General features: G+C 44.7%; 2 protein-coding genes across 2 annotated transcripts; both read right to left on the bottom strand.

The window, feature by feature from the left end:
- Nucleotides 1-687: 687 nt before the first annotated feature.
- Nucleotides 688-7,570, bottom strand: LOC144325863 (vomeronasal type-2 receptor 26-like). Its single transcript, XM_077920618.1, has 6 exons — nt 7,521-7,570; nt 5,868-6,159; nt 3,574-4,377; nt 3,058-3,285; nt 1,971-2,097; nt 688-1,589 (listed from the first exon to the last, which is right to left on the bottom strand). The coding sequence occupies exons 1-6, from the start codon at nt 7,568-7,570 to the stop codon at nt 688-690; spliced, it is 2,403 nt and encodes an 800-aa protein (XP_077776744.1).
- Nucleotides 7,571-8,985: 1,415 nt separating this feature from the next.
- Nucleotides 8,986-22,687, bottom strand: LOC114586151 (vomeronasal type-2 receptor 26-like). Its single transcript, XM_077920617.1, has 6 exons — nt 22,431-22,687; nt 21,294-21,585; nt 15,498-16,355; nt 15,007-15,234; nt 12,579-12,705; nt 8,986-9,896 (listed from the first exon to the last, which is right to left on the bottom strand). Exons 1-6 carry the CDS (start codon nt 22,685-22,687, stop codon nt 8,986-8,988), a joined length of 2,673 nt encoding a protein of 890 aa, XP_077776743.1.
- Nucleotides 22,688-22,985: the final 298 nt, after the last annotated feature.

The following is a 22,985-nucleotide window of genomic DNA, read 5'->3' as shown; positions in this document are numbered from 1 at the left end:
TCACCTGGAGAGGAGGGGCCTGGGCTAGCAGAAGGAAGGTGGATATGTTGAGTGATACGGGTCTGCAAGCATTTTCTGAGTGGTGTTTGCTTCAAAAAGCACCTATGCAATACCTGCCCATTCCAATGAATGATATATATATATATATATGCAGGGCATTGTTTCTAGAAAAAAAGGTGCCGGAACTTGTTGACTTTTTTTTCTTTAGGGGGAGCAACCATTCCAAGCTGTTGAGCTCTTTTTGAAGGGGAAAACTTATCTTCTTCACCTGATTGCCTTCCACCTCCGCCCCACCACCCCAATTGCTGTGCTGCCCACTGCCTCCACCACACAGCCCTGACCTCCATGCTATCCTCATCCTCTGTCCTACAGCCCTGGGTGCTGTGCTTGGGAATGGCAACGCAATGGTACAGAGGTGCTGGAACTCACCAAAGAGATGCCAGAACTCAGTTCTGGCTGAACAAAAGGCATATATATATGCAGAATAAAGAAATGGACACAATAAATTTCATGGCAATGTTTATTCACATAGTTTATTTTCTCTAGGATGTATTATTTACTCTCAGTTATTCAACTGGGCCCCAGCACAATGATGTAGCATTTGGAGGGAAAAATGCAACCCAGCAGCCACAGTATAAGGGTATGATAGACATGACATCTACAGAATGAAGAGGTGGACATATGCCTTCATTTTATTTTCCTTACTAGTTGCTCCCTGTTGTTCAGCTCAGGTCTCAGAAGAATGATGTAGCACTTAGGGGAAAAAATGCAGGCCAGTAACCCAAAACTGGAGGCCAAGATGGAGAACATCTCCACAGCCACCATGTATTTCCCTTTGGTGCTCAGGTAGGTTGGAACAAAGGATAACCAAACACTACAAAACATCAACATGCCGAAAGTGATAAATTTGGCTTCATTGAAACTGTCAGGTAATTTCCTGGCAAGGAAAGCCACCACGAGGCTGATACTGGCTAGGAAACCCATATAGCCCAAGACCAAATAAAACATGGTAGTGGAACCCTCATTACATTCCAGTATAATCTCCTCATTCACTGAGTGCATGTCTGTGTCTGGGAATGGAGGGAAAGTACTTAGCCAAAGAGTGCATATGTCAACTTGAAGAAAGGAACAGGAAAGGACGATGGAATTTGTCAATCTTCTCCCCACCCATTTTCTTATTGTAGAACCTGGCTTGGTTGCCATAAATGCCATCACCACCATGATGGTTTTTGCTAAAATGCTGGAAAGAGCCACAGAGAATATGGCACCAAACGCTGTTTGCCGGAGAAGGCAGATCAGTTTCCCAGGCTTTCCAATAAAGAGTAAGGAGCTGAGGAAGCAAAGGAGGAGGGAGATGAGGAGGATGTAGGTGAGTGTCCAGTTGTTGGCTTTAACGATTGGAGTCTCCCTGTTCTTGAGAAAAATCCCAAGAACTAAAACTGTGATCAATGAGAAAGCAATAGTCAAGGTAGCTAAGATGATCCCTAAATCTTCTTTGTAAGAGAGGAAACTTAGAACCTTAGCAATGCATCTAGTTTGGTCCTTGTTTGGATATTGGTCTTCTGGACATTTGACACAGGCATCCATATCTGAAAACAACAAAGAGCTGTTCAAATATTTCTATAGGTTGAGCTGCATAATTCTAATAATCTAGTTTAGTGCAAGAGTTTGCTGTTGATGATGGTTTTTGATATTTTTGATATAAACCCTGATTGAAATCAATGTAGAAACTCAGTTTCCTCCAAGAGCACCTGGTCAGTAACTTGGATGGCTTTAAAAGAGGATTGGAAAAATAAATACAAAGTAGGGGTATCAATGAGGCAATATGCATCTGAATACCACCTCTTGGAAATAACACAAGGAAGAGTGTTCTTGTGTTTGTGTTGTCTGTTCAAGGGATGTGCATTCTCAAAGCAAATACGATATGTTACAGAAGATGACTGATGTCACAATACACAATTGTCTCCTACCCTTCTGGCCAGATATCATTCCTTCTGGACATGGAGCACAGTCATAACAGCAAAATTTCTCTCCCTCCTTCTTTTTCCTGCTGTAGCCAGGATAGCAGTTGTCATTGCACACAGAAAGGGGCAGCACCTGCACAGAATAGTATAAAGGGACTTGGATTAGTGCTCTCCATTCATTCAGCTCTACAAAGAGAATTAAGTTGGGAAGATGAACCAGTTGTCCCAATTCCTTAAAAAAAGTGTAATGTGTATTGGAGATATTATATTGTGCAGCTTGAAGTGGCGGGAAATATACATCCAAGTAATTCCATATCTGGTGCATATCCCCACAGACTCAGAATCTTATAAGAAATAAAAGATAATTCCAAAGAGACCTACACTAATACCTCATGTTGCGTCCACTTCACGTTGCGTCTTTTCACGTTATGTCCCACAGCAACCCGGAAATACCAGAATGGGTTACTTCTGGGTTTCGCCACTCGCACATGTGCAGAAGCACTAAATCATGCTTTGCGCATGCTCAGAAATGCTAAATCACACCTCACACCTGCGCAGACGCAGCACTTCGAATTGTGGGCATTTCCCGTTACGGACAGGCCTCAGGAACGGATCCCGTCCGTAACACGAGGTACCACTGTATAAGCAAAGATCTCTCTCTCTTCCTACAGCCTCCATTTTGCCTGCAGCTGTTTGCTCTCCCTCCAGGAGACTGTTTCACACACCTTTACTCACACAGAGCCTGGGAACAAAGACTCAAGCCACCACCCTTCCAGGATGGCAAATTTGCAATTCAATTCCCTCCCATGTGATCTAAAGTTAAATATCTCATCAGAGCTGCCAGAGAACAATCACATTTAATTATCAAGCCATCGAGGAGCTCAAAGAGCTCTTCTTGCTTTTCTTTAGCTTCAATGAGATCTTCCAGTTAAACTCTTTCTGCAATACACACAGGCATTCTCCATTTCAGTGTAAATTAAACATTTATAGTTAACATTATATATATATAATATTGCTATCCTGAATAATCTAGCAGCTAAAAAGCAAACAGAAAGTTAAAGTGGCCAAAACTTTTCTTTCTGGCACATCTCACCTGATTAAAATGTGGATGCCACACAATCTGGTCATCATGAATGGTTAGCTCTTTGCCTGGAAGAGTCTGAGGTTCTAATCTTCCAACCTTTACTCTAACCACTGAACCATTGGGGAACATCAGCCAGTTTGTAATATCAAAACCTGCAACCAATTCTCCATTTTCATCAAAGTGCACATTCTCAGCAGCACTATTATTGAATATGATGCTCCTCAGAGAATGATGAACCTTGATTGAAAGAGCAATGAATTACGAGACAACATAGTGCTAAGATTACTTTAGTGAACTTCCCAAAGTTGTCCTTATAGTTGCCATCTAGTTTATGTAGGTGGCTACTTGTGGATATCAATCAATCAGTCAATCAATCAATCAATCAATCAATCAATCATATATTTGTGGAGTTGGAAGGGACCCCGAGGGTTATCTAGTCCAGCACCCTGCAAGATGACCCTGAGGACCCCTTCCAAATCTACAATTCTAGAACTCTATAATTTTAAAGTATTGCTTTCTAATTACCTGCCATGACTGCACACTGTGAAATGTCAGTCTGACCCTTTCTTCCAATCCCCTGTGTTTGGATATGGATTTGTAGATGGTGTTCAAAGCATGTGCCACAGCATAGACAGCATTGTAGACATTGTAGCTGTGGCCAATCATGTCCATTTCAAACAGAACTCCAGGAAGGCTCTCCAGCTTCTCCTCCCCAGTGCAGATGATTTCATTTTCATTCCCCTCCTCTGACTCTTCAGACATTTTTAACAAACAGCCGAATGCCTGTTTCCAGAACTCCTTGATAAAGCCATCTCGTTTTGCCCAGAAAGGGCTCAGCTTCTGAATGAACCTTTGGAATCCTGATGGCTGATTTGAGTGGACTGTGATGGATATGGAACCGTGAAATGCTTGTACCTCCCAATTCTTCTCCATAGAGTGTGATGCAAAATCCCAGTGGGATGTAATAATCCACACTTTGCCCAAAGTTGGAAAAGAGAATAAGGGTGATACAAATATCAACATTCTCAGAACCTGAAAGGATGGAGGTTCTCCATAAACAACGAACACAGTTGGGTTTTCCTCAAAGACCATTGCATAGGTTCCTAAATGCTGTAAAGCAAAGTCTATCATCTCATCCACATAATTCAATTTTGGTATTCTTACTATATAGGCATAACAGATGCCATTAGGGGAAAGGATTGGGACCATTGTCTTTAAAAACCTGTCCCCTCTGTCATCTTCCACAGCCCAAAGCCCAACCCATGTCCACTTAAAATGCTGAAGTAATCGCACAATCCCTGTGTACTGGTGGGCTTCATTTGGCACCATCTGATACAAAAATGGGAAGGACTTTTTGACACCTTTTAGTGGCAGAAATGATCCATAAGTCAGCTGAAATAAAATTAATAAGCATTTTTCAGATGGGTTACAAGCATTTACATCATAGATTTCCGTATTAGAAAGCAGTCCTGTAGTCCATCTCATTCAATGTCCTGTGAAAATTCAGATGGGGTGACCCTGCATGAGAACCTGACAACTTTGGTCGTGAGCCACATTGAGCCACTTGTCTCAGGCAGCAGATTAGGAAGGCTGCTGCCACAAAAATGCCCCACTGGGCTGTTTGTCTCAGCTCCCTACACTGTCCCATCAGAGCCCCAGCTACACTAATCAATCACTTCCACTCCCTGTTTCCAGAACCTGTAGAAGTAATATCTGAGTTGTGTGTTTGGGGACATTGCACACAGATGCAACTGGGAGATTCTTGTAGGGTTCTTCACCAGCTTGAAGGCTTTGGGACTCAGTGAAGGTTTCCCTGGTGTGGCTTATCTCTTTCTGAGACAATTGGAGTTACTTAAAATATGTTGTGAGTGTAAGTAGGTTCTGTTTGGCATCATGAAGCCCCAACAGAGACTCCATTTCCCCAGAGCCAGGGTCTTGCAAAAGAACAACGTCAAACAAAAATTGATGATCTCCTTCTACCGGTCAACAATAGAAAGTGTCCTTTCATACTGTATTACAGTGTGGTACACTGGTTTGACAGCCACGGACAGAAAGTCCCTACAGAGGGTGGGGAATACAGCACATGGTATCATGGGCTGTCTCCTGAGTTCGCTAGATGACACTGCAGGAGACCGCTGCCTCAGAAGAGTGAGAAATTTTTTGGGGATGACTCACACCCTGGCCAGCACCTCTTTAATCTCCTACCTTTGGGTGGGAGATACAGAAGTATAGTCAGCCACACCAACAGGTTAAAGAACAGTTTTTATCCGTGGGCTGTTGGGCTGCTGAATGGAAAAATAATAGTGGTGCAACTGACTTCCGACAAGCACACAGAGTGTGAACAGGACTAAGTGTATGTGGGGTGGGGTGAGGTGGAGGGGGGCTTGTTTAATTTCACTGCACACAGGTGGTGTAGTGACAATAAAGGTTTATTATTATTATTATTATTATTATTATTATTAGCTCTTTTCCTGTCTTCTGAAGTGTTATCTACCCCCCACAGGCTTTTGTCATCTCCAAATTGATAAGGATTCTCTCCAACCTTTTGTCTCAGTGATCAATAAATATTTTGAGAAACAACACCTTCAAAACAAAGTCCTGAAGTATCACACTTGAAATATCCCCAAACTCTGACAGGAAGCTATCCATGTGTTCTGTTGTCCTACAAGTTCTCTATCCATCAGATTGTATAATCATCTAGCCCATATTTCTCTCATTCAGTAACTAAAAATCATGGCGAACACTGCCAGAAAGTTTCCTGAATCCAAGATGGTGTGCCATACTTGTGAAACCTCCATGTCCTCATGCACACGACTTACCTGTGGAGTCTTGTGGATTGCTGAAATGATGGCCATGTTGGCAGAGACTTCAGAGATACATCCCCCAATGAAAGCTATCAGATTGTTTTGGTTGTCACATTTGAAGTTGGGGACAAACCTATGTTCTGTGGAGAGCAGGCTGAGGGTGGCCTTGTAGGTCATCCTTGCAGTGTAGTAGCTATTGAGGATACGAAACCCCAGAGAGATATTGGATAAGATGTTGGGATTCTCATTGATTTCTTTGACAGCAAATGCTAAGGCCAGAACGTGCTGGTAGTTCTTTGGCACTGATCTGCAAGACAATTAGCAGCTGTTTAATAAAACCACAGCTACAACAACAACAACAACAACTTGTGCACTTCATCATCACATCTCTACAGGTTTCTAGGATTAAACTGTAGTTTATAACTGCACAAGATTATATACCAAAGTACAAAAATAAGACTTATGAAATAAATATTTCTCCAATCAATTAATGAGCTAAATGCTCATACAGTTCTAGGACTTTTTAATGCTTAATAAAATATTACAGGTGGAAAGTACAATGAAATCCTTTCCCCAGATACTATTGTATTGTACTGGAGTCAATTCACAAATCACCTTTCTTTAAGAAAAAGGGGGGAAAGGTCAGTATCATATTTAATATGCACACTTTTAAATTTTAATTGTAAATGTCTGCTGGATAGCTTAGTAGGTCAAGCATGAGACTCCTGCATGGCAGGGGCTGGTCTAGATGACCCTCATGGTCCCCTGCAACATTACAATTCTATGATTCTAAATAAAAAAGAATGAACAAGAAATAGGGACAAGTTTCTTTTGTAAACATTGGCCTATCTAACAATACTTCCATAAGAGGGTTAGGTTTGCTTTGACCCTCTAAAGTCTGTTAAGTATTGCATCAATTGCCCTATGTTTCTCCCTGTATGATGTGAGATAGTAAGCATTGCAAATTAGATGTGTTAAAACAGGAATAAGAAACATGTTCATTTCTCCAAAATATAACGATATGAAACCAAATGTCAGAAATACCTGAAGTCTGAAATGGCAAGGGACGGGCTGAGATTGAGATCAAGGATGTAAGACAAGAAAGTATAGTGAGAGCAGAAATGAAATAGTTTTCAGCAGGACTTTTTTCAGCCAGAACTCACTGGAACTCAGTTCTGGCACCTCTCAGGTGGGCCCCATTGCCATTATCAGAGAACAAGGCGTTCATGGTGAGTTCTGGCACCTCTTTTTCTAGAAAAACAGCACTGGTTTTAAGGTTTCCTCATTTTGCTACTCATTTAAAAAGGAATAGGACTTCTAGCAGTTTGGAAATAAATTTAAAATGTAGTATGAACAAATGACAAACAGAAAGAAGATAAATGCTCCTTGCCAGATAACCACCTCAGAAGCAAATATATTGTATGAGATGGTCTTGCTCCAGCTGAGATACAGAAATGCACATGCATTTCTGTAAAATTTCTGGAGGAAACACACTAGCGGTTTATGCCCAACAAGACATTGTAGAAGGTATCACACACATATTAACAATCCAAGCATCACTTTTTTTACATCAAAAGCTCCATAAAGCACATCATTCCTTAAGGATATGTTCTGAATAATTATAATTCATGCATATTTCAAATTGTGTGAAAAATATTGATGCCTTACACAGGTTCGTCAATCGTGATCTGGGCAGGCTGTTCCATGAAAGAGAGCATATTAGAGAGGACAAAGACTTGAGAAACAATCTCACCAATGACAATGCCTCCTGGCTGGTAAAATTCATGAGGAATAGGGAGGGGATCTACATATATGCTGCAATTAATAGAATGTGCATTGCATACCATACAACATGGTAGAACGAGCAGCAACATCACCACAAGCAAGATCCAGTTGATGAAACTCCCCTTCCAAAGCTGTATTCCCATGATTCCAGTTGCAGAATTCAATGTGGGTGTTTTTCAGCTTTTCTACAGCCTTCCTTGAATGGGAGATGGTGTTGCTGCTACACAGATTTGCAGCATGGCTATTTAGGGAATCTGGGTACCAGTATCCTGCTACTTTATTTCATTTCGCCTCCTGGTCCATAGTTAATTTCCCGAAACAGCGTATTTTCTTTATCTCCCCCCTTTAGCCTCTAAGGATGAGCGAATTTTAAAAATTGATTTGTAAACAACTTAATATGTGTCTCTACAGGTCAGGCGTCAGTAATTTTGCTGTGGTGAGCAAAAGGAATCCAAATGCAAACTTGTGAATTCTCAGCCTGTTTCCCCCAAAAGACGGGTATGCAAATTACAGGGCATGTGTGCTATTCTATATTGGTCAATGAGGTTCAGTTTTCCACAGTAAGAATCTGGGAAGCAGAAAATAAACGGGGCAAGCAGGAGAATATATGAGGAACCAGGATACTCACAGCATACTTTATTTGTTAAAAATCAATGGAAAAGTGGTTATGCAGAAGAATGAAAATACCCTACATATCCCTAGATCCAGTTCTGAATAACACAGGAATTGTATAGGTTTTTCAATATGCTTATTTTTTATTTTTCTTACAGGCTCCGGGTGGCAATTGTGTCACAAGACAGAAAACAGTAATTTTGACAATGATAGGAATGATTTTAATTTCCCAAGTGTGTTTTTGGCCTCTGAAGTGACATCATTCAATACAAAGCTCCTAGGATATCTTTTCTGAATTTTGCAACTATTGTTTTATTGTGTTTATCCTCTTTTCTTTTTCCTTATTTGCTGCTCCCTGTTATACAGTCTCATGCCCAAGTAGAGAAGACAACTCAACATGGAGACCAAGATCCCAACAGCAGTTCTTGAATATGAACTACAAATCCCAATTTCAGTGGTCAAAATAGATACCAGCACTCCTATGTTTTCATAATCCTCAATTTATTAAAAGCCAAAGTCAAGTTTTATTTTCCTGGTTGACAAAGGGGTAATGTTAATATATGTAAGCCAAATCAAAACAGGGCATTGACCTGTGATAATGTTTGTCCAGTAAAACTGTACTCAAAAAAGGGCTACATTTGAGCAATGATCTCTCTCTATCAAAGCACTAATACTAAAAATCTCATGAGATGGGATTTCCAGTGAATTTTTAAGTGAGCTTAATAAATAGATGAACTTACATCCTCTCACTTTTTCTGGCCATTATTTGCTCTCTACTGTTCAGATCAGGCCTGAATAAAATTATGTAGCATTTAGGAGAAAAGATGCAACCCAGTAATCCAGCACTGGAGGCCAAGATGGAGAAGATCTCTACAGCCACCATGTATTTTCCTTTGGTGCTCAGGTAGGTTGGAACAAAGGACAACCAAACACTGCAAAACACCAACATGCTGAAAGTGATAAATTTGGCCTCATTGAAACTATCAGGTAATTTCCTGGCCGGAAAAGCCACAATGAAGCTGATTACGGCTAGGGAGCCCATATAGCCCAAGACACAATAAAACATGGTTGCTGAACCCTCATTACACTCCAAGATTATTTTCCCATTCAATGAGTGCATGTCTGAATCTGGGAATGGAGGGGAAGTACTTAACCACAGGATACAAATGCCAGCTTGAATGAAGGTGCAGATGAGGACAATTGAATTTGCCAGTCTTTTCCCCACCCATTTCCTCATCCCAGATCCTGGTTTGGTGGCCATGAATGCCAGAACCACAGTCATGGTTTTTGCCAAGACACAAGAAAGAGCCACAGAGAAGACAATGCCAAAGACCATTTGGCGTAGAAAGCAGATCCCTTCTCCTGGCTGTCCAATGAAGAGCAAAGTGGAGAGGAAGCAAAGAAGAAGGGAAACGAGGAGGATGTAAGTCAGGGTCCGGTTATTGGCCTTGACTATGGGTGTGTCCCTGTGTTTCATAAAACTTCCCAGCACTAGAATTGTGATGAAAGAGAAAGAAATGGCCAAAGTAGCCAGGATAATCCCTAAGTTTTCTGTGTAAGAGAGGAAGCTTAGAACTTTGGGAATGCATTGACTGTGGTCCTTGCTGGGATACTGGTCTTCGGGGCATTTGATACAAGCATCCATATCTGAGGGGGGAAATGAAAAACTGGTTAAGATACACCCATCCAGTTAATGAGTACTTTCAATACTCCACCCCTTATTTCCCACCCAGATCCTTCACCAAAATAAATGTCACTTCAGTTACCCCATTAATATTTGCTTCCTTTTTTTTTTTTGAAATAATATTTATTAGTAGTTTCAAGATTACAAAAAGAAAGAGAAAAAGAGAAAAAATAAGAAAAAAACAACACCACAATATATGAAAAGGGGAAAAAAGAGAAAATACATAAAAAAACCAATACATCATCACAACAACAAAAAAAGAAAAAAAGAAAAAATACCAATCCCTTTTTGCCTATCTTTACCTTTCATTTGCTTGTTTCATTGACCTCCTCACACCTCCCTTTTTGTATTCTAGCTTAATTAGTTGTTTCAGCAAATTCTTTCCATCTTTCTAACTTTTTATTAAACAATTTATCTTAGCCGTCTAACCTATTACTTAACTCAACAGATCCTTTCCATCTTTCACCATATTCTGTTATTCAATTTACCTCAATTTATTTAACCTTATCTTACCATAAAATACCTTAAAACTTAAAACTTATTTATACATAACTCCTTATATCATTTCTACTAAAGCCAGATAGTTTCATTCCAACATTTTCCCCAATATTCATTAATTTACACTAATTCCCAATATAACAATTTTTCTTTATAAACTTTTTTTTTTCCAATCTCCATCCAACGTCCCTTCTTCCTGGTCACGGGTTATGTCAGTCCTTACTGTCCATTCCATCTAGTCCATCAACCTGGTAATCTTATGTCCGAGGCTCTTAAGTCTCTTCCATGCTTCCTTCCTTCTTTGTTTATTACCCTCCCCTCCCTCTAAGGCCCCATCATCATCAGATCACTACCTTCCCCAAACTAAATTAAACTTTAATAAATGCAGTGGTGACAGTGGTCTATAAATCTCATTTGATATTGAATACAGTGGTACCTCGAGTTACAAACGCCTCAGGTTACAAATGCTTCAGATTAGAAACTCTGCTAACCTGGAAGAGCTACCTCGAGTCGAGAACTTTGCCCCAGGATGAGAACAGAAATTGTGCACCGGTGGTGCAGTGGCAGCAAGAGGCCCCATTAGCGAAAGCACACCTCTAGTTAAGAACAGTTTCAGGTTAAGACTGGACCTCCGGAATGAATTCAGTTCATAACTAGAGGTACCACTGTACTTACAATGAGTTGGACAGCAAATGTTTTTCATTTATACTGTCTTCCTCTTAATGGTGTTCTCTCTTGGCCTCCTCTCCTTGATCTTGCTGTAGCCTTTGATAGGATCTGCCATGGTTTCCTTCTGAACCTCCTCAGTGAATTGGGTGCCATGGGCACTGCTTTTTTTGTGGTTCTTAACCGCAAGATTGGGATTGCTGTTATGGGCATTATTTTGCCCTCAAAGTTATTTAGCAGACATTGGAAAAGATCTTGCGGATAAGAAACAAAATGTCATCTGATGACACACAACTCTTCTTTCCTGTTAACACCTTAATCAGGAGTGACATCCAGTCTCTGGATCAATGTCTGTGTGCAATACTAGGTTGGTGGAGCTTAAACAAGCCTGAGGCCTTGTGAGTGAGTGGTTCCCATGTCTGGGAGATAGATCAGTTACCCGTTCTGGATGGGGTTGGGCTCCCTCTGAAGGGATAGTACATAATCTGGGAGAGCTCCTTGATTCAGCTTCGTCAATTGAAGCACAGGTGATCTTAACTGTCACATTTTTAAAAGAAAAAGGTTAAAGAATCATAGAATTGTGGAATTGTAAGTTGAAAGGGACGCGGGTGGCGCTGTGGGTAAAAGCCTCAGCGCCTAGGGCTTGCCGATTGAAAGGTCGGCGGTTCGAATCCCCGTGGCGGGGTGCGCTCCCGTTGTTCGGTCCCAGCGCCTGCCAACCTAGCAGTTCGAAAGCACCCCCGGGTGCAAGTAGATAAATAGGGACCGCTTACCAGTGGGAAGGTAAACGGCGTTTCCGTGTGCTGCGCTGGCTCGCCAGATGCAGCTTTGTCACGCTGGCCACGTGACCCGGAAGTGTCTCCAGACAGCGCTGGCCCTCGGCCTCTTAAGTGAGATGGGCGCACAACCCCAGAGTCTGTCAAGACTGGCCCATATGGGCAGGGGTACCTTTACCTTTACCTAAGTTGAAAGGGACCCAAAGGGTCATCTCATTCAACCTCCTGCAATGCAAACATCTCAGCTGAAGCATCCATCCAACCTATGCTTAAAAACCTCCAAGGAAGAAGAGTCCACAACTTCCCAAGGGAGGCCATTCCACTGTTGAACAGCTCTTACTGTCAAAAATTTCTTCCTAATGTTTAGTCAGAAATATATAAATTGTAACTTGAATCCATTGGTTTGAGTCCTACCCTCCAGAACAGGAGAAAACAAGCTTGCTCCATCTTCCATGTGACGGCCCTTGAGATATTTGAAGATGGCTTTCATATCTCCTCTTAGTCTCCCCTTTCCCAGGCTCCTTCAACCATTCCTCATAAGGCTTGGTTTCCAGACCCTTAATAAATCATCTTGGCTGTCCTCCTCTGCACATGCTCTGTGTACAGTGCCCTACATGGTGAACTATATTCTTCAAATGAATTAATTATAATTAATGTGCTACATTATCAAAAAATATTAATATCTCTGTACATTATGCCTCCTACCTTTCTGGAGAGAGACTGTCCCTTCTGGACACAGAACACAATCATAGCAGCAAAACTTCTCTCCCTCCTTCTTTTTCTTGCTGTAGCCAGGATAGCAGTAGTCATTACACAAAGAAACTGGCAGCACCTGCACAGAAACAAAAAAAAGTGAGATTGGGAATATGAACTATTCCTTCTTCAGTCATCTTGTGAAAAGGAGGATAACGAAGAATCTAATGACCCCCTTTCACATCGCCTTCCACCTCTTGGGAGCTGAACGTTTAGTGTTGTTGTCAGTGTCAACTCCTGGCATGTGTTGCGTGGCAAGTTCCCACCGCCCACCAGTAGGAATAAAGACACATGACACCGTTATTTTAGGTTAATGGGCTAAAATTGGCCACAACTTCATTGGTTACAGGTGAAGAACGGTATTGGCTTAAGCATTAGTACTAATCGACTATCCGGCTTCAGCTGTCTGCCTGAAGGCCGGGAAGGGTTAACACCAGCAGGGGAAGCCCTGCTGATGCACATCAACTAGGCACTCCCCCGGGGTCACTGCTCGGGAGCGTGCCTTGGGCCCTGGCTTCCATAGACTTCGGATGGGGCCACGCCCCCCGGAATCCGTTACCGGACTACCCTTCATATCCGCGGGGAGGTGATGGCGCTTATCCTCCCCATTCTTCTATATAACAATACCCCTACCAATGCCTAACCGCCAAACCGAGGAAGTTGTGACGATTTGCTACGAGGTAGGCGAAAAAACCCAATGGCTGGTGCCAATTTGCCAAGTGGAAAAATTCCTACCAGGCCCCTTAACGGCGACCAACCAAAGTCCATAGCAAGGTCATAGAAGAAACCTTGAAGGGCAGGTTGGTGGGAAATTAACCAGCTGAGCAGCGGCCAAAGAGGAAGATCCGCTGCCGCGCTTGCTTTAAATGCAGCAAGCCACAGCCCCAGAGCTAGCCGATTGGCTGGCTAGGGGATGTCGAGGCAGAGGATTCCCCTGATTGCGCGGGGCTGGGAACCAGCCTCTGCATGAGTGTTGGGGGTGAGAAGTCCGCAACACCACCTCCTCCCAAGGTCGGAAGTGGCTTTGAGGTCCAGGCATCCCCAGACCCCGACCCCAGATAAAGACTGGTTGGGATCCAAAGAAGCCACAACTTTATTGAATACACATGGAAGAGGTTTGGCTTGGGCATGGGGCAATCGAAATACCTCTGGCCCGTCCACCGGAAGTGATGTGTAGGTCAATCCAGACGTGGGGGCCTAAGACTTACTGTATTTTTCGCTCTATAGGACGCACCTGACCATAAGACGCACCTAGTTTTAGAGGGGGAGAACAGGGAAAAAAATTCTCGCCCTCTCTGCGCAGCGCCCCTTCAGCGAAGCGGCAGGAGAAACGGAGCCCCTTCCATTTCTCCTCTCGCTTCGCTGAAGGGGCGCTGCACAGCTTTCCTTCTCCAGCGAAGCGAAGCCGGGAGAGCAGGAGGGGTCAGTGCACCCCAGAGGCTTCGCATTGCTTTCGCTGAAGCCATGGAGCCTGCATTCGCTCCATAAGACGCACACACATTTCCCCTTACTTTTTAGAAGGGGGAAAGTGCATCTTATAGAGCGAAAAATACGGTACATCAAATAGGGTGATCCCCGCAGGAACTACTCTCTGGGGGAGTGTCTTCTGCCCTGGCCCCACCTGGGCACATGTACATGACCACTCTCCCCAGATCCCTTTAACGGGATACTCCAGCATTTGGAGGGGCAGGCGGAGATTACAACCTCCCCTCCATCCAAGACAAAGGGTTGGCCCAATGCCCAAGCCAGTTGTGACTATTGCTATGAGGTAGGCAAAGCCAACGGGTTGGAGCCAATCTGCCTGGTGGACAAATTCCTACACGGCCCCTTAAAACAGCAACCCCTGTAGCCACAGCAAAGTCATTGACTATCAGCTTAAACCAAAGATGGGTGGGGAACCCAACTAGGGGAAAACAGGTAGCGCCCCAAGAGAGGGCTGTTTAAAAATGCCAGGGAGCAGACCCGTGGGAAGCCTTCCTGCCCCCTGGCCCAGCCCATGTCCTAGCCTGCATCCCCATTCGCCAAACCAGGATGCATGCCAGAATCCAGTTCCTGATAGGGGACATGGGCTTACTCCCCCGCTACCTCTCAGGAAGGGGCACTGAAATCAGGATCCCCCCTTCGGGGCCCCCAGTGGAGCCTCTGCCATCCCACAACACTGCCGCACCAGAAGGGTGAGCAAACGTACCTGATTAAAGTTTGGATCCCAAACAATTTTTATTTTTTTTTACAGGGTAGGGAATGAGCTACAATTAAAACAATAACAAACTAATGCTAACCAGCATCATTCAGAAGCTGAGGAGAATGTCAAACAATAAACTGAACAAAACATGAGCCTTTCCCCCTGATATATACTCAAGTATGGATAGCTGTGTCACACCTGGTTAAAGCTTGGATGCCAAACAATTCGGTCATCATAAATGGTTAATTCTTTGCCCAGAGGAGCCTGTGGTTCCAGTCTTCCGACTTTGACTCGAACCAGTGATCCATTGGCGAACATCAACCAGTTTGTAACATCAAAGTCAGTAACTTGCTCTCCATTTTCATCAAAGCGCACAGTGTCTCCAGCACTGTTATTGATTGCGATATCCTTTAAAAATGGATGCACCTATATTGGAAGAAAATATAGACAAAGGGAACTAGGTATTGCAATTATTTAAAAGAGGGTCACAAATGCCTCTCTGTCTCTCTCTCATAAATATCATGGTGACTTGATATGCCTTGATGTTGTTTTGGTTCCTTTGGTCCAAAACAGAACAGAAAAGAAAGCCACACACGTTTGTTTATTTATTTCTTATGGAATTGTACTCTGCAAAATGGGAGCGTATTGGGAACAAAACATAACCTATAAAAGCTTTGAGCTGTAATTACCTGCCATGACTGTATATTCTGAAATGCCAGTCTCTTTTCTCCCTGCCTTCTGGGTTTAGAGTGGGATTTGTACATGGCATTCAAAGCATGTGCCACAGCATAGACTGCATTGTAGACACTGTAGCTGTGGCCTGTCATTTTCATTTCAAATAAAATTCCAGGGATGTTTTCCAGTTTCTCCTCCCCAGTACAGCTTTCCTCCTTCTCTTCTTTCTGTCCTTTAGACATTTTTAATGAACAGCTGAAGGATTGTTCCCAGAAGTCCTGGATAAAACCATCTCTTTGGGCCCAGGAAGGTCCTATCATCTGAAGGAACTCGTGAAATCCTACCAGCTGGTTTGAGTGAACAGTGAAGGTTATGGAGCCATGAAAGGTTTGTATATCAAACTGTTTGCGAAGAGATTGAGATGCAAAGTCCCAGTGGGATGTAACAAGCCAGACTTTGCCTTGAATTGGCAATGAAAAGTATGGTGCTGTCACTAGCATAATTCTCAAAACCATAAAGGAAGGAGATTCTCCATAAATAAATACCACATTGGCTTTTCTCCCAAAGGCAATGCTAACTCTATTCAGACTTTTAAGCCCCAGATCTAGCAGTTCAGCCACAAAATCCATTTTTGGTATTCTTACTATGAAGTCATAACAAACATAATTCTGGGAAAGCAATGGTACAATGGTCTGTAGAAACCTGTCCCCTTTGTCATCATCTACAGCCAAGAGCCCAATCCATGTCCATTTGAAATGCTGAAGTAACTGCACAACTCCTTTGTGCTGGTGGGATTCACTGGGGACCATCTGGTACAAAAATGGGAAGAGACTTTTGGTGCCTTGGACCGGCAGAAATGATCCATAAGTGAGCTGAAATAAAATCAGTGAATAAGATGTTATACCTTTGAACCCCAGAGTTGCAGGGGAGCTGTGGGCCATCTTTCAGAAGCATTGCAAGATGATTTTAATAATAATAATAATAATAATAATAATAATAATAATAATAATAATAATAATAATTGTCAGGGCCACCCGAGGTCCCAGCTCACAAGAGACCAACGCCCACTCCAGCTTATATTCAAAATCTTTTATTTAAGAACATCATTGTCAGTTCACAGCCGGGGCGTGTGACCCCACGTCTGTAGGCTTAGACCGCTGAAGTCCCCTCTGAATCAGTCCCGCCTCTACACCAGTTTAAGAGGCTTGTGCTGGACCACCTTTTCCTGTCCTTCCTTTTCCGCAGGGTCTTCCTGCCCCCCTGGGTTCCCTCCCTCCGGGATTCCCCAGAAGCTGAGTCGGCTGACGCCTGCTCCCCCCTCCTTCGTGCTTTGGGACCAGGCTCCTCCTCCGGGCTCTCCTCACTTCCGCGCGCCTCCACATTTGAACTTGGCGCGCGTACGCTGCTTCTGACCTTCCTCTTGACAGTTACACTGCTCTCGGTACTACTCTCCGCCCCTTCCGGCAGGACGTCTTGCCCCGATCTCCTTCCCCTCTCTGCTTCCTGCTCTGCTCCGTCTGACACACTGGGAACTCCACCCCCTTCACTCCGTTCCGGCGGAGAAGCCGGCCCCGATCTCCAACTTCCACTGGGGGTTTCCCTGCTGCTGCCCTGCTCCTGGCTACTCCCCCCTGTGGCTCCCCTTGGCCTGACCAGGGGCGCCCCCTTTTGGGAATCCTCCGATTCACTGGAAAGACTCATGGAAATCCTCGAGTCATTGTCATCCTCCTCCTCGTCGCCCTGGGATCCTTCCCCCTCGCTCTCAGTCTCCTCCCTCATCTGCTCCTCTCTCCCTGAACCCCTGACAATAATAATAATAATAATTTATTATTTGTACCCCGCCCATCTGGGCGGCTTCCAACAAAGATGGAAAATACACTAAAATGTCACATATTAAAAACTTCCCTGAACAGGGCTGCCTTCAGATGTCTTCTGAATGTCAGGTAGTTGTTTATTGCTTTGACATCTGCTGGGAGGGCGTTCCACAGGGCGGGCGCCACTACCGAGAAGGCCCTCTGCCTGGTTCCCTGTAACTTGGCTTCTCGTAGCGAGGGAACTGCCAAAAGGCCCTCGGTGCTGGACCTCAGTGTCCGGGCAGAACGATGGGGGAGGAGATGCTCCTTCAGATATACTGGACCGAGTAATAATAATAATAATAAATTTTATTTATATCCCGCCCTCCCCAGCCGAAGCCGGGCTCAGGGCGGCTAACAACACTAAAACAGTACAACATTATAAATACATTCTAAAAATTAATTAAAATACAAATTGATGGCAACCATAGACTAAAGCTTTGTAGAGATTGCCAAAGGAGGGAGTCAGGCTGCGCCCTGACCAAAGGCCTGGTGGAACAGCTCTGTCTTACAGGCCCTGCGAAAAGATGTCAAGTCCTGCAGGGCCCTTGTCTCTTGCGACAGGGCATTCCACCAGGTTGGAGCCGCAGTCGAAAAAGCTCTGGCTCTAGTTGAGGCCAGCCTAACCTCTCTGTGGCCTGGGACCTTCAAGATGTTTTTATTTGAAGACCGTAAGTTCCTCTGTGGGGCATACCAGGAGAGGCGGTCCCGTAGGTACGAGGGTCCTAGGCCGTATAGGGCTTTAAAGGTTAAAACCAGCACCTTAAACCTGATCCTGTACTCCACCGGGAGCCAGTGCAGCTGGTATAGCACCGGATGAATGTGATCTCGCAGCGAAGACCCCATAAGGAGTCTCGCTGCGGCATTCTGCACCCGCTGGAGTTTCTGGGTCAGTCTCAAGGGCAGCCCCACGTAGAGCGAGTTACAATAATCCAGTCTGGAGGTGACCGTCGCGTGGATCACAGTGGCTAGGTCAGGGCGAGAGAGGTAAGGAGCCAACTGCTTAGCTTGGCGGAGATGAAAAAATGCCGCCTTTGTTATAGCTGCAATCTGCGCCTCCATGGAGAGGGAGGTATCGAAGATTACACCCAAACTCTTAACGGACGGTGCTGGCACTAATTGCACCCCCGCAAGAGAAGGGAGTTGCCCCCTCAATCTCATATCGTCCCGTCCCAGCCAGAGGACCTCTGTCTTCGAAGGATTTAACTTCAACCGGCTCCCACGTAACCATCCAGCCACAGCTTCCAAGCATCTGATCAGTGTGTCTGGGGCCGAGTCAGGATGGCCATCCATCAACAGATAGAGTTGGGTGTCATCAGCATACTGATGGCAGCCCAGCCCAAAACTCCGGACAAGCTGGGCAAGGGGGCGCATAAAGATGTTAAAAAGCATCGGGGAGAGAATCGCACCCTGAGGCACTCCACACACCAAGGAGTGGCGGGATGACAATTCCCCCCCAAGCGCCACCCTCTGTCCCCGACCAGAGAGAAACGAGCGCAGCCATTGAAGGGCTGTGCCCTGGATCCCCACGTCGGCAAGGCGGTGGTCCAGGAGTTCGTGATCGACCATGTCGAAGGCTGCTGACAGGTCTAGAAGAATCAGCAGCCCCGACCCGCCTTGATCCAGCTGCCTACGGAGATCATCTGTTAAGGCGACCAGAGCCGTCTCGGTCCCATGACCAGCGCGGAAGCCGGACTGGAATGGATCCAGAGCCGATGTTTCATCCAGAAACCTACCAAGCTGTTCCGCAACCGCTCTCTCAATCACCTTACCCAGGAATGGAAGATTCGAAACCGAGGCCATTTAGGGCTTTAAAGGTCAGCACCAACACTTTGAATTGTGCTCGGAAACGTACTGGGAGCCAATGTAGGTCTTTCAAGACCGGTGTTATATGGTCTCGGCGGCCGCTCCCAGTCACCAGTCTAGCAGCCGCATTCTGGATTAGTTGTAGTTTCTGGGCCACCTTCAAAGGTAGCCCCATGTAGAGCGCATTGCAGTAGTCCAAGTGGGAGATGACGAGAGCATGCACCACTTTGGCAAAACAGTCTGCAGGCAGATAGGGTCTCAGCCTACGTACCAGATGGAGCTGGTAAACAGCTGCCCTGGACACAGATTTGACCTGTGCCTCCATGGACAGCTGTGAGTCCAAAATGACTCCCAGGCTGTGCACCTGGTCCTTCAGGGGCACAGTTACCCCATTCAGGACCAGGGAATCCTCCACACCTGCCCACCTCCTGTCCCCCCAAAACAGTACTTCTGTCTTGTCAGGATTCAACCTCAATCTGTTAGCTGCCATCCATCCTCCAACCGCCTCCAGACACTCACACAGGACCTTCACCGCCTTCACTGGTTCTGATTTAAAAGAGAGGTAGAGCTGGGTATCATCTGCATACTGATGAACACCCAGCCCAAACCTCCTGATGATCTCTCCCAGTGGCTGCATGTAAATGTTGAAAAGCATGGGGGAGAGGACAGAACCCTGAGGCACCCCACAAGTGAGAGGCCAGGGGTCTGAACACTCATCCCCCACCACCACTTTCTGAACACAGCACAGGGGGAAGGAGCGGAACCACTGTATGACAGTGCCCCCATCTCCCAGCCCCTCAAGATGGTCCAGAAGGATGTTATGGTCGATGGTATCAAACACCGCTGAGAGATCCAGCAGAACTAGGAAACAGCTCTCACCTTTGTCCCTAGCCCGCCGGAGATCATCAACCAGTGCGACCAAGGCAGTTTCAGTCCCATGATGAGGCCTGAATCCCGACTGGAAGGGATCCAAATGGTCCGCTTCTTCCAGGCGTGCCTGGAGTTGTTCAGCAACCACTCGCTCAATCACCTTGCCCAAGTATGGAAGATTTGAGACTGGGCAATAGTTGGCCATATTGGCCGCATCTAAAGATGGTCTTTTAAGAAGTGGTTTAATAACCGCCTCTTTCAGCGGGTCTGGGAAGGCTCCCTCACGGAGGGAAGCATTCACCACCCCACGAAGCCCATCGCCCAGTCCTTCCCGGCTAGCTTTTATAAGCCAGGATGGGCAAGGATCCAGGGGTTGCGTGCTCATCTCGCTCAAGAGGCCGAGAGCCGGTGCTTGTCCGCAGACAGCTTCCGGGTCACGTGGCCAGCGTGACTAAGCCGCTTCTGGCGGACCAGAGCAGCACACGGAAACGCCGTTTACCTTCCCGCTGGAGAGCGGTCCCTATTTATCTACTCGCACTCGAGGTGCTTTCAAACTGCTAGGTTGACAGGAGCTGGGACCGAGCAACGGGAGCTCACCCCGTCGCGGGGATTTGAACCACTGACCTTCCAATCAGCAAGTCCTAGGCACCGTGGTTTAACCCACAGCGCCAACCGCGGTCCCCCTAGTGGGAGGATTAACTGACTATAAAAAACATGAAATAAAGAAATAAAAGATAGATCAATCATTCTGAGACCTCTTTTGCAAGTACGACTACTATCCCGTACACTGCTTCCTAAAGATATTTGTGTGCATGTGTTTAATCTAAATTCAGTACTTTGCCTTTTTCTGTGTTCAACCTCATGTTCAACCTCATGTGGTTAGAGCCCAACATACCATTTCATGAACATTGTTTTGAATTTCATTCCTATCTTTTGAAATGCTAAAAACCCTTTCGCTTTTTTATTAGCTGCAGATGAATATGAATTGCTTCCAACCTTACATCTGAGTCATTCATAACAGGATTCAAAATTTCAATTCCGATCCAGAATACAGCTTTGGGTGTGGAGAGAGGGCTCCAGTTTAAACCTCCTTCCACTTTGATGTGAAGCCATGAGTACTGTTTTCTAAAGAGGTGTGTATCCACTAGATAGTCTATCACTTAGTCTACATTTAAACCATTGGCTGATGAAATAGATCAGGGGAAATTTTCAAAGCTTCCTTGAAATCTAGATTGAGTGTCACAGCTGTGAAACCTCCATGCCTTCATGCACACAGCTTACCTGTGGAGTCTTGTGAATTGCTGAAATGATGGCCACATTGGCAGAGACTTCAGAGGTACATCCCCCAATGAGAGCTATCAGATTGTTCTGGGTGTGACACATAAAGTTGGGGACAAAGGTCTGTTGCACAGAAAGCAGGCTCAGGGTGGCCTTGTAGGTCATCCTTGCAGTGTAGTAGCTATTGAGGATACGAAACCCCAGAGAGATATTGGATAAGATGTTGGGATTCTCGTTGATTTCTTTGACAGCAAATGCTAAGGCCAGAACGTGCTGGTAGTTCTTTGGCACTGAGCTGAAAAAAGGTACAGCCTGTTTTACTGAAGCAACATAAACAGCAGCAATAAATATATATATATTTGTATATTTCATCCCTAGTTACCTGGAAGCTTCCCAGCTGAAGGTGTAGCTTAAAACTATTTAAGACAAAACACTGAACTACAATAAATGTGATACATGAAAGGAACATTTTTGGATCATTCCAGCTGCTGAATGAACTGTTGCCTGCAGTTAATGGAATTGCTCCTTTTAGCTTCAAGAACAAAATGAAATTAAATGAGGGTAAGTAGAAAACTATGCATAAGAGACGGGGCTGGCCCATCCATGAGGTGTGACGAGGCAGTCACACCAGGCAACACAGCCAGCCTCATCCAGGCCCACCTGTTGCAGCCTCCTTTGGCTGCCCTGCCACCTTCACAATGAGGCAGGGGCTGCAGAGGAAGAGGGGGTGGCAGGGGTGGCATTTTCTCTTTTGCCTCAGGTGGCAAAACAACCTGGGCCAGCCCTGATAAGGTATCATGCAAAAATCTGCCAGACCTTTGAAGAACGAACCAAAGTGAGCAAATGGAATTTATTGTTATTTTACTCAGTACATTCCTATTGAAAATCTTTTACGGGTAAGAAGTCATTCTGCAGAAGTCCTAAATTGCACTGGACTCATGGATTTTAATGGGCTCTGGTGTAGGAAAAGTTAGTAGTCATTTGTGCGCACATTGCAATGGAGAAGGCAACATGAGTATTATGAAACCAAAACACTTCCAAAAAAGGAAGTAAAGAATCACATTTCTTAGTGATGTGTCCTTACTAATTACGGTCTGTACTTATTTTAGAATGACAGAGGGAGATAGAATACGGACTTACACAGGTTCATCAATCAAGGTCTCCGTAGGTGGTTTTGTGAAACCAAGTTCATCAGACAGGAAGACAACTTGAGAAACAATCTCACCGATGACAAAGTCTCCTGGCTGGTAATATTCATGAGAAACCGGGAGGGGATCATATACGCTGCAATTAATGGAATGTGTCTTGCATACAGAATGACACAGCAGTATGAGAAGCAACACCAGCAGAAGTATGACCCCGTTGACAAAACTTACTTTTCCCACGCAGATTTCCATATTTCAAAGTACAGCACTATTTCTGGCTATCAGTTTTTCTATTGCCTTTATTGATTGGAGTTACTGCACTGATTTACACGTTAACTGTAAGCATCTCTGACCAGCACACTTTCTTGTTCACCTCAATTTATCACAAAGGGTGAAGGAGAACTATATTTTTTTATTCTTAACAACTCCACTCCAAGCTGTTCAGTCGCAGGTATTAATTTTGACTTTGTCTGCAAAGGAGAAAAAAAGGTATAACCTTGGGAAATTGCTAACATTCATCCAAAAGCACATAAGACACATAAGGGCACAG

The sequence above is a fragment of the Podarcis muralis genome, chromosome 16, assembly GCF_964188315.1.
Source record: "Podarcis muralis chromosome 16, rPodMur119.hap1.1, whole genome shotgun sequence".
Classification (NCBI taxonomy): domain Eukaryota; kingdom Metazoa; phylum Chordata; class Lepidosauria; order Squamata; family Lacertidae; genus Podarcis; species Podarcis muralis.
Note: the sequence above shows the minus strand (reverse complement) of the source record. Positions and strands in the feature narration are given on the sequence as shown.